At 37.1% G+C, this 13,778-nt stretch overlaps 1 protein-coding gene across 3 annotated transcripts in view; it reads right to left on the minus strand.

Annotated features, from left to right (window-relative positions):
- CDK13 (cyclin-dependent kinase 13) overlaps positions 1–13,778 on the minus strand; it is a 115,380-nt gene that overhangs the window by 89,293 nt on the left and 12,309 nt on the right. For all 3 annotated transcript variants that reach the window (XM_012654537.1, XM_012654535.1, XM_012654536.1), the window contains exon 2: positions 1,728–2,387. In XM_012654537.1, coding sequence (XP_012509991.1) covers positions 1,728–2,387 — 660 coding nt within the window. The remainder of the gene's footprint in view (positions 1–1,727; positions 2,388–13,778) is intronic.

Below are 13,778 nucleotides of genomic sequence, written 5' to 3' on the forward strand. Positions count from 1 at the left end.
CTGACGCCACGGCACTCTAGCCCGGGCAACAGAGACTGTCTCAAAAAAAAAAAAAAAAAGAGAGAAAAGAAAAGAAAAGGAAAAAAGGTACCTCAAAGGTCAATAAACACAAGAACTATGATTTAGCTTTTGTTTGGTTTAAATTATAAAATTTTCATAATGTTAGCCAAACTGAGCACATGAAAGATATGCCCACATGGCATTTTTATCCATCTGTTTTCAAGGTCTATAAAGAAAGTAAGCTAGGAAAATTGCCCATATAGTTGCTTTTTAATAGAAATGGGGCATAGCAGAAAGAGCTCTAATTTCTTCATAAAAATAAAAATGGTTAAATGGCATAATAGGCAGGTAAAACACATAATAGTATAAGTCTTCTAACCTAGGATACACACAAGAAACTTTCTTAGCTGCATTTAATTTATAGTCACTCTTATCTTCATCCTCTTAAGAATAAAATGTGACTGGGCACAGTGGCTCATGCCTGTAATCTTAGCATTCTGGGAGGCTGAGGCAGGAAAATTGTTTGAGCTCAGGAGTTCGAAATCATCCTGAGCAAGAGCAAGACCCCATCTCTACGAAAAATAGAAAAATTAGCTGGGTGTGGTGGCATGCACCTGTAGTCCCAGCTACTCGGGAGGCTGAGGCAGGAGGATCACTTGAGCCCGGGAATTGGAGGTTACAGTGAGCTACAAAGATGCCACTGCACTCTACTCAGGACAACAGAGTGAGACTCTGTCTCATCAAAAAAATAAAAAGAAGAATGAAATGTTTCAGAATAAAAACCAAGCCATACCTCCAATGTTCATAATAGAAATTTTAAAACATGTTAAAAGAAAGCATAATCACATTACGAGTCTTCTGTAATATAATGTGATTAATCCGTAACTGCAAGACAGGCTAAAAAAAATTAAAAGGTATGCCCAAGAAGGCAAAACAAACAAAAATAATTTTAAAAATTAAAATGGTAAAGACTAAAAAGTGGTAAGTTCATAAAGCTACCAAAAATTATAAATTCATAAAGCCACTAAAGAAACTTAGAAATAACTGAGATACATGCTTATGAGATTTATAACACCCAGGGCAGACTCTCTCATAAAAAGTCCTGTATCTGATCATATCACCAAGGAAAATTAAGTCAAAGAGAATAATGGCATTTCTGATACTCAAACTCATACTGAAATATTCTTTGTATCCCAGGCAATAGTAAATTTTGCCTGAATTTCTTAGCATAAACTGTTATTGTGCCAGCCTACAAGCAATGTGCTTCATTTTCAGATGTGTGTAATGAACAGAATTCATGTGGGCCAGGCACAGTGGCTCATGCTTGTAATCCTAGCACTCTGGAAGGCCAAGGCAGGAGGATCACTTGAGCTCAGGAATTCAAGACCAGCCTGAGCAAGAGCGAGACCCCGTCTCTACTAAAAATAGAAAAATTAGCCAGGCGTTGTGGTGTGCGCCTGTCGTCCCAGTTACTTGGGAGGCTGAGGCAGGAGGATTGCTTGAGCCCAGGAATTGGAGGTTGCTGTGAGCTAGGCTGACGCCTCAGCACTCTTACTACTCAGGGCAACAGAGGGAGACTCTGTCCCAAAAAAAAAAAAAAAAAATTCATTAACTTACAGTCTTTTTTACTGAAAGTTTTTGGGAGGTTGGAGGAAATTAAATCATTTCTCACTTCAAATTTACTTACATTTTTTTCTCTAAACAGTTACAAACCTTTTTGCACTTACCTATCAGTATCTTTATCTTCAGGTAGCATGGGAGGCAAAGGTAATGGTGGTAACGTAGAGGTCACTAAAGGTACATGTTGCTCCTTCTCCTTGGCTCCTATGCTTGGTGTAAGTGGTTTGGTTTTCTCTTTAAGAGATACTGGTTCCTCCTTTGTAGCAGCAGATTTACTCTCCTTCCCAACTACAACTGCTTTCTTGGTGGCTTTATCTACAATCAAATTATTGTCCACCTTTGTTACCTGAAGAGGTGGCTTTGTTTTTGCCTTGTCATTTTTTAAAGTTCCACCACTTGAGGGAGATGGTGCATGCTCGATTTTAAGTTTCTTCACATCCTTCACATGGTTTGTTTGTGATGCACTGGTACCAGTTTCTGTGTTCCCCTTGGTAGGTGTAGAAGTAGTTGAGGCTTTTGCAGCTTTGGCAGCGGCCTCAGCAGCTTTCGCAGCTTCTGCAGCTTTCGCTGCTTCTGCAGCTCTTGCTGCCTCTGCCGCCCGTGCTTTTTTATTCTTGTTCAATTCAGCTGCCAGGCTACTCTTCAGAGTTAGTGTGCTAGGAGAAATGCTAGAATGACGACTTCTGGATCTAGACAACCTGTGCCTGCTACGAGATCTTGAATGCCTAGATGAATATGGGCTTCTGCTTCGGGATTTGGCAGACCGTCTGGTGGAAAATGATTAAGATTTAGTCAGTAATCAGCAAGGTTCAGTTTGGAATTTACAAAGACAGTGATAACTCAAGTCTGTGAAATAAAACAGAAATATACTTAATTTCAAAATCATTCTATTTTTGGAAGGAGTATTAAAAACAAAAGGTGCCTTAAAGTAGAATATTATCTAGTGGCTACAGTCTTCTTGAAAATAGATTATCTTAATCTTGCTATGGCCTACCAATGCTAACAAAATTAGGAGAAAAAATGTGACAAGGCATCACTGTTGCCTCAGAAAACAGAAGTAGGCAATAAGGCTATACCAGTGGTAGAGGCAGTCTGACCAATCTTTTATCAGAAAGATAGTTTCTACATCTCAAAACCACCTTCACCCATAAATTCAAAAGTAAGCAGTACTCTGTCTATGCTAGGAGTGAAAAAGACAAAACTTCCCATTAGGCAATTAAAAAAAGAGAGTCTCTGAGGGTTAGCTTTAAAAGATAGTTTTTAAAAAATTTACATTCACACACGTTGACTAAAATACTTACACATAAACATAATCACTTTACTCATATAAACACACATATACAAGATAATGTCTTATGATCTGCGTAATTTCATACAGAAAATGTAATAAAATAAAAATCATACTATTCTCAATCTGAAGTTCTAATACTTTTCAAAATGAATAGTAAAAAAAAATATACATATAAGTCTTCAAAGTGCTTGACAACTATTACTTTATTTTACCATAAAAAAAATCAAACATTTACTAGGTATGTATTATTACTCCAATTTTTCAAAAGGGAAGAGCACAGAGAGGTAAAATAAACGTACCTCCCACAGAGTGCTATGACATAAATAGTCATATAGTCTGAACTAAAACTTAGGTTTTCAAGCTCCTGGCTCTATAAAATTATGAAAAACTGCATCTTGGAAACAACTTAATAATAATGAGAGTATAATTCACTTTTCAAAAATTACTGAAAAACACAAAAATTAACATATATAAACGTATGGTGGCAACTAAAGTTCCTACAAAACAAATGTAGCACAGCACCAATCGAAATGAAGCTGAGCTTTTCAAATCCACACCTTATCAAAACTGTAAAAATATATTCACAAGATAAAGGCACTATGGTAGTACCTTGCAAAAACATGTTATCTCATTTAATGCCCATTTCAACCCAGTAAAGTATGTACAATTAACAGGCAAGAAATTGAAACTAAAATATTATGTTACCTGAAGTCAGTCCCACACTCATTAGTAGATGTGTTGGTTATTATCTTATTGCCACCACTACCTTATTTCCCAATACCCTTCTGCCCTATTCTGGCCCAAGGATGTTGACAAAGACAGATCCATCTTCTGGGTTCCAGTGCTGTGTGCTACTGACAAAGATCAGAAGGCAGAGAAAGGGTGGATTATTTCTTCCCAGCTCCCTCCCTCCTCTTGGCCACATTTTCTGCCAGAAGCTGAATCCCTTCACCACCATCATGGCTCCTGTGAGGCACCCGCTTATCCACAGCCCCCACCAGACTGCCCTAGCACTGTATTTTTCTTGCCCCTTTGGGCTTCCCTGTTGCTAGTGGAAACAACCCTTTTGTTTTCCCTCAATCCTCCTCCCCGGCCACCATCCCTTCATTAAAGTCTCTCAAATCATCTCCGTTGGATTCCAGAACCTTGACTGATCTAGTTGTATGTGAGGTCTTAAACTCAGATTTTTTTTACTCTAAAATAGGTGGGTTAACACAATTAACACATTAATACACTGCCAAGGAGATAGCTCTTACTGACATTTTGTAGAAATTATGGAGAGAGTGCAAATGAAGCAAAGAAATTCCTAGGAATCCATAGTTAAAATGGCAGAGAAAGGAAGAACTTAAATTTTTGTTTAGGGTTGACATTAATACAGTATAGAGAGAAGTGTTCAGAAACATTCTACAATTCTAGTATAAAAACAAAATGATGATTAAGTTTAACACAGACTCAAATGCAACTTCAACTTCTCCCTCATTCTTTCAAAAACAAGTATGTACTGAGGGCCAACTAGTGCTCAGCATTAAGCTAAGCTAGTGTTTCAAACAAACTCCATACTTTACCATCAAGATTTACGTAAGATTACTCTAGATTAATGGGAATACTGTTCAGGAAACATTCTAATCTAACTATTTACATACATCAACCATTAAAAATCACCAAAAAGTTTACAATTATTCATAGAAATAAGACGAAATGTTTGGCTAAATGTGAAGTTATTGTAAAGTGGCTGTGAAATAACTTGGATAACTTTAATATAGGAACCAAATGTATCATAATATGAAACACTCAACCGCATTTTTAATTTCCTCTCCTTTCAGACTCTGTTGGTACTCAAAACAAGTCTGATATAAGTCGTGCGTCTATCCCCTGCTCAGACATTGATGAGCAGTAGAAAGGTAAGCAGCAGGAGAAAGCAAAGAGACTGTCATCTCATCTTCAAAGGTAATAACACAAGAAGGCTTAGAAAGCAAGCCTTTTCTTAAACCCTAAATCACCTTTTCTACACTGGCAAGATTCTGGTCATCAGTTTCATACAGACACGTCAATTATATTTAACTGAGATTTATGATCAGTAAATCTTACCTAAGAAAAGAGATAAAAAGATAGTAAGTAAAATCCCAACACAAATAATTCCTCTGGACTATTATTCTCTTCTAGATAGAATCAGAATAAGAGAGGTATCTCTAAGTCTCAGGGTTTTGTTCAAAGAAGAAGAAGAAAGAGTAGTTATCAGTAAAGACTTACAAAATTTTTGTTCTATAAAAGACATTTTGGAAATGATGTTTTTATGGTATTTGATCACTATACCAATGGAATTATTCTAGATACAACTTCCACTCCTCTTCAAATCCTGTATTTCTCTACAATAGTTCCTTCTTATTTATTTCATGTCCTAGTAAACTTAAGCATTCTCTCAGATATGTATTTGCTAATAAATTTCAACAATGTATTTACTGTTTATAACAAACAGTTTTGGAATCTAAATATCAGAACAAAACAAGTTCAGATCATTTTGACTATGATTTAACACTTCAGGCACACAAAGTCCAGGGTAAGAGAGAAATACATCTCTCTCTACAACTATACAATAAATTATATCATGATAATGTATTTTCTAAAAGAATTAAAATGGAGGTACATAGCAAGTCCAACCTCGTTTTTTTTTTTTTTTTTTTTTTTTTTGAGACAGAGTCTGGTTCTGTTGCCCTGGCTAGAGTGAGTGCCATGGCATCAGCCTAGCTCACAGCAACCTCAGACTCCTGGGCTCAAGCGATCCTTCTGCCTCAGCCTCCCGAGTAGCTGGGACTACAGGCACGCGCCACCATGCCCGGCTAAGTTTTTCTATATATTTTTAGTTGTACGATTAATCTCTTTCTATTTTTAGTAGAGACGGGGTCTCGCTCTTGCTCAGGCTGGTTTCAAACTCCTGAGCTCAAACAATCCGCCCGCCTCGGCCTCCCAGAGAGCTAGGATTACAGGCGTGAGACACCGCGCCCAGCCGAGCCCAGGAGTTTTTGAGGTTGCTGTGAGCTAAGCTGATGCCACGGCACTCTAGCCCAGGCAACACAGTGAGACTCTGTCTCAAAAAAAAAAAAAAGAGAGAGAGCGTGGTATACTGTTCACTTCACTATTATCAAACAGTCTCTCCAAGAGTCCAGATCTTCTGAAAATTGTGCCTAATTAGCAAATATCCTTTGCTAAAAATTTAACTGTAATTTTACTCCAACCCCTCATTATAAAAAATACTACAGAACAGTGCCATCCAAAAGAATTTTCTGGGATGACATAATGTTCTATACATGTGATGTCCAATACAGTAGCCACTAACCACAACATATTTAAGCCTAAATTTTCTACCTTATTTCTCATGCTAATAGCAGTTCTGTCCGTTCCAAAAATTTGTTAACCCCCCTCAAAAAAGTATGAAAATGCTTCTCAAACTGAAAAGCACTACATAAAGTGGTATTACTTTTTTCAAAAACCTGTCTCTCTTTCAATCATCCCTTTCACCATCTTCTCAGCCAAAACTATGTTCCTATGTACTTTCTCATATAATGTTTTAACAGCCCTGCTAATTATATATAACAGCACTGTGGTAGCCTCTTAAATTCATCTCCTTTCAAATCTTCCTCTACCCTGTATAATCCATACTATTAGACTCAAAATACTGCTCCCATCATGTCCACCAGGGCCTGAAATTAAGACAGGCAAAATGAATACACCTTCCTCTAACAACTAATCCTTGCCATTCTCTATTTTTTAATTTCACTACTTTCCACCCATTTACCCAAGCTAGAAATTTCAGTTTCCTGGTTCCTATACCACATCCTATCAACTGTCTCATTTTATTGATTCTAATTTTGTATTCCTTACATCCATACCTTGTGAATGTTTCAGATTGCTGCTATAACAAAATACCACAAATTTAGCAGTTTAGAACAACGCAAATTTATTATCTTACAGTTCTGGAGGTCAGAAATCCAGTATTAGTCTCAGTGAGCTAAAATCAACATGTCAGCAGAGCTTTGTACTTCTGGAGTCTCTTGGAAGAATCTGTTTCCTTACCTTTTCCGGCTTCTATAGGCAGTGTACATTCCTGGGCTCATAACCCCACATCGCTTGGGTCTCTGCTTCTATTACATTTCCTCTCTCCCTCTGTTTCTATTATTATCACCACATGGCCTTCTCTATCTTGACCCCCACAGCCTCCTTTTAAAAAAATCCTTGTGATCACATAGGACCCACCCAACTAATCCAGGATAATCTCCCCATGTAAAGATTCTTAATTTAATCACATCTGCAAAGTCCCTTTTGCCAAGTAAAGCATCCTATTCACAAGTTCCAAAGATTAGGACAGGGACATCTTTGGGGGGTGGGAGGTGCATTACTTAGCCTACTACTCAGGCCACTGTTCTATTTTAGACCTCATTATCTCTCCCCTAAGCTACCATATCACCCCCCAAAAAAAAACCTGATCCCTTTATATCTAGTCTCTCCCTGCTCCAATTATTTCTACACACACCATAACCAAACTAATCCTCACTGCTGAGTGATTACATGTCCCAGATTCACTCACTTTCCTCCTATTCCAACCCTTTACTTTCATCAAGCTCATAACCCCATTCCCAAGGTCTTCTCATAACATAGCTTTATTTCCTATTTTACAGAAGAAAAACAAAGACTATCCGACATCTCTCTTCCCTCAAACTTAATCTGTATCTCCATCCACCTTACATTCCACCTCATCTCAGAGAGGTGTTCCTCTTCCTATCTAAGGCTAATTCCCCTGTAATGCTGTGGGTCCAATACTATTTACAGCCTTACTTCTCACAATGAGGTTCACAGAATGGCAGCATCGGCATCAACTGAGAGCTTGTCAGAAATGCTATCTCAGACCCCAACCCAGACCTACTGAATCTGAATCTGCATTTTAACAAGATCCCCACTAAAGTCTGAGAGGCCCTATATTAGGCTACTCTACGGCTGTGGCTGGCTTACTCCATTACCCTTTGCTGTCCATTTGCTATTTCCCCTGAAGAAATAAATTACTCATGTGTCTAAGATCTTTAAAAACAGACAATCAGACAAAAAAGAGCAAATGATGGTATCTTGATATTGTATCTTTGTTTAAATTCTCCTCCTCCCACATAGTCCTTGAACCACTAGAATCTGGCTTATACCCTCACCGAAATTACTGAGGTGACCACTGACCTACTTTTCAAAGAAAGAGAAAGAAAAAAATCAATGTTTGTGATGATAATGTTGACTACTCCCTTGAAAACACTTTCTAACCATTTCTACTACCTTTCTTTTTCGAGATTATTTTCTTACTTCTATGGTTGTTTCTGACTCTTGAGGTTCTCTTCGTTACTATACTCATTCTCTCACTATAATTTAGCTTATGCTCATGTATGGCTTAAGTGATCACCTAAATGTTGTTGTCACCCCACTCCCAAAATCATCCTCCCTACTCCCAACTATCCGACATGTACCTTCAACACAATCTACCTAAAACTATTAAGCTTCCATTCCAAATCCACTCTTTCTTCTTAAATATACCCTATTCTCAGGCAATGGCACCCTATTCTTCCAGAAACCTGGAAGTCATTCTATAATACATTTCAAGTGGTCCTTTTCCTCCCTTCTTCCACATACAACTGGTCTCCCAGTCCTGCCAATTCTACATATTAAGCATCTCTCTCTCTCTCCAATTTTCCATGTTACCTATCCCCATAGCTACTATTCCATACTAGGTCCTACATCATCACTCACTTGGCCTAGCACAACAGTTTCCTTAACAGGTTCCCATCTTGAATCTACTTTCCCAATTTACTCGCCATACAACCACTTGAATCAATTACCCTTCTACCAAAACCTTTAGCCCTGACATGCATTCAAGGCCACATGAAGTGCCAAGCCTTAGAACGTTTCTCTCATATTCCTCTCTCCACCTCCTTTTATCTACTATTCAAAGGAATACTTCATATCTCAGCACAATTTCTACCACCTCTAATAAAGCCTTCCTTTATTATGCCAGGCAGCTAGAGATGATCCTTGTCCTATGATCCTATCACATTCTGTTTATACCTCATCAGAATGAAAATAATTAGATAATCTATCCTCCCCAATAAACTGAGATCACTGTTAAATTCAAAGCCTTGACTTCCAGCACAAACCTGGCAGGGCAGATGCTCAATAAATATCTGTACAATTAAATATCCTGCTGATAATATTCTTATTGAAAAGAATTCACCTTTCTTAGCCTAGTATCAAGGTGCTACATGATCTGTCTGGTCCTAACCTACCTTTCTTTACCAAGTATTGAATTTGCCCAATGCTTCCATGCCTTTGCTCCCACAGATTTGCCTCCTGAGAATATCCGCTTCCCCTCCTTCTTCTATTAAAGTCCTATCTTTCCAGGCCTAGTGCAAGAGTCTTTCTTTGTTCATAAAGCCTTACCACCACCAACTCCAAGCAAGCAGTAAGCTCTCCTTTCTGTGACTGCCCCCAGCACTTTATCTGCACCCTTCTTACGATCTACCTCTCTTAATTCTGTACTTTAGATATATTTACCACATTGTCCATTAGAGGAACAGAAACCAGGTCTAATTTCTTTTTTTTTTTTTTTTGAGACAGGGTCTTGCTCTGTTGCCTGAGCTAGAGTACAGTGCCGTCATCATAGCTCACTGTAACCTCCAACTCCTAGGCACAAGCAATCCCCTGGCCTTGGCCTCTCAAAGTGAGCCACAGCATTTTTGTATCACTCTACAGCCCTCAGCATAATACCACACAGAAGGCAGTCTTTTATTGAATAAACAAATACCATATTGTAGTCCCTACTTATCCACAGTTTTGCTTTCAGCAGTTTCTGTCACCCAAGGTATAGTAGAATAAAATATTTTGGGGAGGGAGGGAGGGAGGGAGGGGGAGAGAGAGAGAGAAAGAGACAGACACACCATGTTTACATAATTTTACTATAGTGTATTGTTATAATTGTTATATTTTATTTATTAGTTATTGTTAATCTCTTACTGTTCCTATTTATAAATTAAACTTTATCACAGGTATGTATGTATAGGAAAAGACATGGTATATTTAGGGTTTGGTACTATCGGCAGTTTCAGGCATCCAGTGGTATTCTTGGATCATATCCCTGCAGATTAAGGGGGACACTACTACATACCACCCTGAACCTTATAGTCTACAAAACATGTTTATAGGGATTTCACATTTGATTTGTTCTTCATAGCAACCAAGGTATAGAGAAAGCAGGTGGCAGAACTAAGATAAAGAGGGTAAAGAAATTTAGATCAAGAGCTAAGAGCTATGGAGAGGCAGAGTCAACACTTGAAAGCCCAAGTCTTCCAATTCAAAGCCAGGCACTATTTTTGCTGCTACATGGCACTACCTCTTTCCCCTCCCCTATTTGTTTAATTCTCATTTATATTTCATGGGTCAAGCAAAAGTCTGATCTCCTCTGTAACTTCCCCCCACATTGACTGAAATCACATAGCACTTGTCACATACCACCTTGTACTTTACCTCTTTGTCTTTTAAAACCAAAAGTGGATTATACCATGCCCTTGCCTAAAAACACTGTGATGGCTTCTAATTCCATTTAAAATAAAAATAAAGCTCTTTACTGTGACCTACAAGATCTAAATTGCCTCCCATCTTTATTATACCCTCCTTTACTTACTAGACTCTAACCACACTGGCATCTTTTCTGATTCTTCAAAAGGTCAAGCTTCTTCCTGATATATACCTTAGCACATATATTGTTTTCTTTTCCTGGGATGCTTAGATCATCACATGACTGGCCCTTTCTCATCATTCCAACATTAATTCACATTTTATTCATTACAAAACATTGTTCAAATGTTTCTGCAGGCATGGTATATGAGACACTAACGTAGCAGATCATTACACACATACCACAAAACAGGAAATTTCCTCTTTTCATAGCCCCTAGAATAGTAATGGATAGTTACACCTGCTCATGTATATGGGGGTCAACCAAGGTATTCCAGAATTTTTTTTGATGCCAAAACTTAGACTTTGAGGGAAAGTCACTATTTTTGACTAAAAAATAAAACTGGGCATTTATGAAAAATCCACAGCTAACCACTTTGTGGAGAAAGACTGAATGCAAAAGACTAAATAAATGTAGAATGATCCCTCCAAGATCAGGAACAAGATGAGGAAGTATACTCTTATCACTTCTGTTCAACATTGTAACTGAGGTTCTAGCCATTGCAATTAGGGAAAAAAAAAAAAAAGAGATAAAAGGAATCCAGACTGGAAAAAAAAAAAAATAAAACTATCTCTATTTTTAGAAGATATAATCCTGTACATAGAAAATGAATCCACTAAAAAAATTAGAATAAATGAGTCAGCAAGGTGGCAGAATACATACTATATATTAGCAATGTCCAATCAAAATGAAATTACGAAAACAATTCCCATTACAATAGCCTTTAAAAGGATATAAAATCTAAGAATTTAACAAAGCTACACGGCTTGTACCCTAAAAACTACAAAACATACTGAAAGACATTAAGGAAAATATGGATAAAGGGAAAGACATCCCATGCCCATGTACCAGATGACCTAATGTTAAATGGCAATACTCCCCAAATTAACCTAGAGTCAATGTACTCCCTATCAAAATCCCAGCTGCTCTGTCATGCTAATTGTAAGCTGATCCTAAAAACTCTTATGGAAATGCAAAGAATCCAAACGGTCAAAACGATCTTTAAAAAAACACTAAGTTGGAAGACTCATACTTCCTGATTTCAAAAATTATCAAAGTTAAAGTAAGCAAGACTGTGCAGTACTGGTCCAAGAATGGACATATAAATCAATGGAATAGAATTCAGAGTCCAGAAACAAACCCCCCCATTTATGATGAGCTGATTTTCAACAAAGGAGCCAAGACAATTTAATGGAGAAAGAACAGTCTTTTCAACAAACTGTACTGGGACAACTGGATATCCACACACAAAAGAATGAAGTCAGACCTCTCTCTGTCAACATACACAAAAACTAACTAAAAGTGGATCAAAGTAAGCGCTAAAACTATAAAACTCTTCGATGTTCCTTACGCCACATTAAAAGTAAAAAAAAAAACAAAAACCATATGGCTGACTTTTTGCAGATTTTTTCAAGCAAACAAGTTCTAATCCACTGAGCATAAACTCTGTGTTTATGTTCATGTTTCAATGAACCATGCCCTGAGATATGTTTCTGACAACAAAAAAAGGAAAGTAGGTGAGAAGAGTAGAAGGGAGCTTGGTACTTGATTTGCACAAGGACACATACTTTGATTAGTCTCTCTCTAGTCATTAAAAATTTGTTCATAGTCTAATATTAGACCTTGCTATTATCAACAAGTTTTTTTAAAAACCCTATGGTGCAGAAGCCTGTGGTGATTTTCTTATCCAAATCAATTTAATATCACTTGCTGGGTACCTACTAGCAGGTGCTTAAGAGCCAAGATTAAAAAGAACCTAACAGGGCTTACAATCCAATGACAGAAGCAAAAACGAAATATTATGGAAATTCTGGTAAACTATGCAAGTCAGAAGTGGAGCAAATCAAAATAGTGAGGAAAAAATAATGTCAATATAGGATTCCATACTCAGCAAGATTACCTTTCAAAATGGAGGCTTCTTCAGCTATACAAAACAGCAGACCTGAATAAATGTTCAAAGCCATTCCTCTGGCCAGAGGAAAATGATACTACATGGAAACTTGGATCTATATAAAGGAATGAAAAGCATTTGAAAAGTAAATAACTAAATGTTAGTGCCTCTTCTCATTTTAAATTTAATGTCTATACAACATACATGTGTCATACATACACAGAAATAAAACATATGACAACAATAAAAAGGAGGAAGAAAATGGAAGTATATTATTGTAATGTTAATATCATACATAAAAGTAGACCAATAATGAAAGATACATATTGTAAAACCAAAAAGAAAATCTTTGTGACTATGAGTTAGGCAACATTTTGTTTTGTTTTGTTTTTTGGACACAAAAGCAAAAATCATAGAAGAAAAAATGCTAAATTGGTTTTCATCAAAATTTAAAAATTCTGTTTTCTGAAATTATCATTAAGGAAAACAAGCTACAGAATGAGAAATAAATATTTGCAAAACATGTATCTGTATCCAGAATATGTACAGAACCGTTACAACTCAATAAGACAACCCAATTCATAAAGAATATGGACAAAACATTCTGAGACATGTAACAGAAGATACGTAGGGCAAACAAGCATATAGAAAGATGTTCAACATTATTAATCATTAGCGAATTACCAAAAAAACCACGAGATACTACTATACATCCACTAGAATGGCTAAAATCAAAGACTGACCAAAAAAAATGGAAGTCTTAGTGAGGATGTGAAGCATCTGCAATGCTCAAACACTACTGACTATAAACAGCTCGGCATTTTAGAAAGCCAAACATCCACTTACCATACAACACAGCAATCCCTTTCCTAATTACTTACTCAAAAGAAACAAAAACAAAACACTGTATTCAAATGTTCAGTAGCTTTGTTCTAATAGCCAAAAACTAGAACCAACTCAAATACCCATCAACTTTGGATAATAAATAAGCAAACTGTGGTACATCTACACAATGGATTATTACTCAGCAACAAAAAGGGACAAACCATTCAGACATGCAACATGGATGAATCTCAAAAGCATCTAAGAAGCCAGACATCAAAGACTATACACTGTATGATGACTGATTTATCCATTCATATAAATAAAGGTAAAACTATAGTGACAGAAAGCAGATTAGTGGCTGCCAAGGACCAGGGGTAGGTATAGGGGACTGA

The sequence above is a fragment of the Propithecus coquereli genome, unplaced genomic scaffold, assembly GCF_000956105.1.
Source record: "Propithecus coquereli isolate 6110/MARCELLA unplaced genomic scaffold, Pcoq_1.0 Scaffold441, whole genome shotgun sequence".
Classification (NCBI taxonomy): domain Eukaryota; kingdom Metazoa; phylum Chordata; class Mammalia; order Primates; family Indriidae; genus Propithecus; species Propithecus coquereli.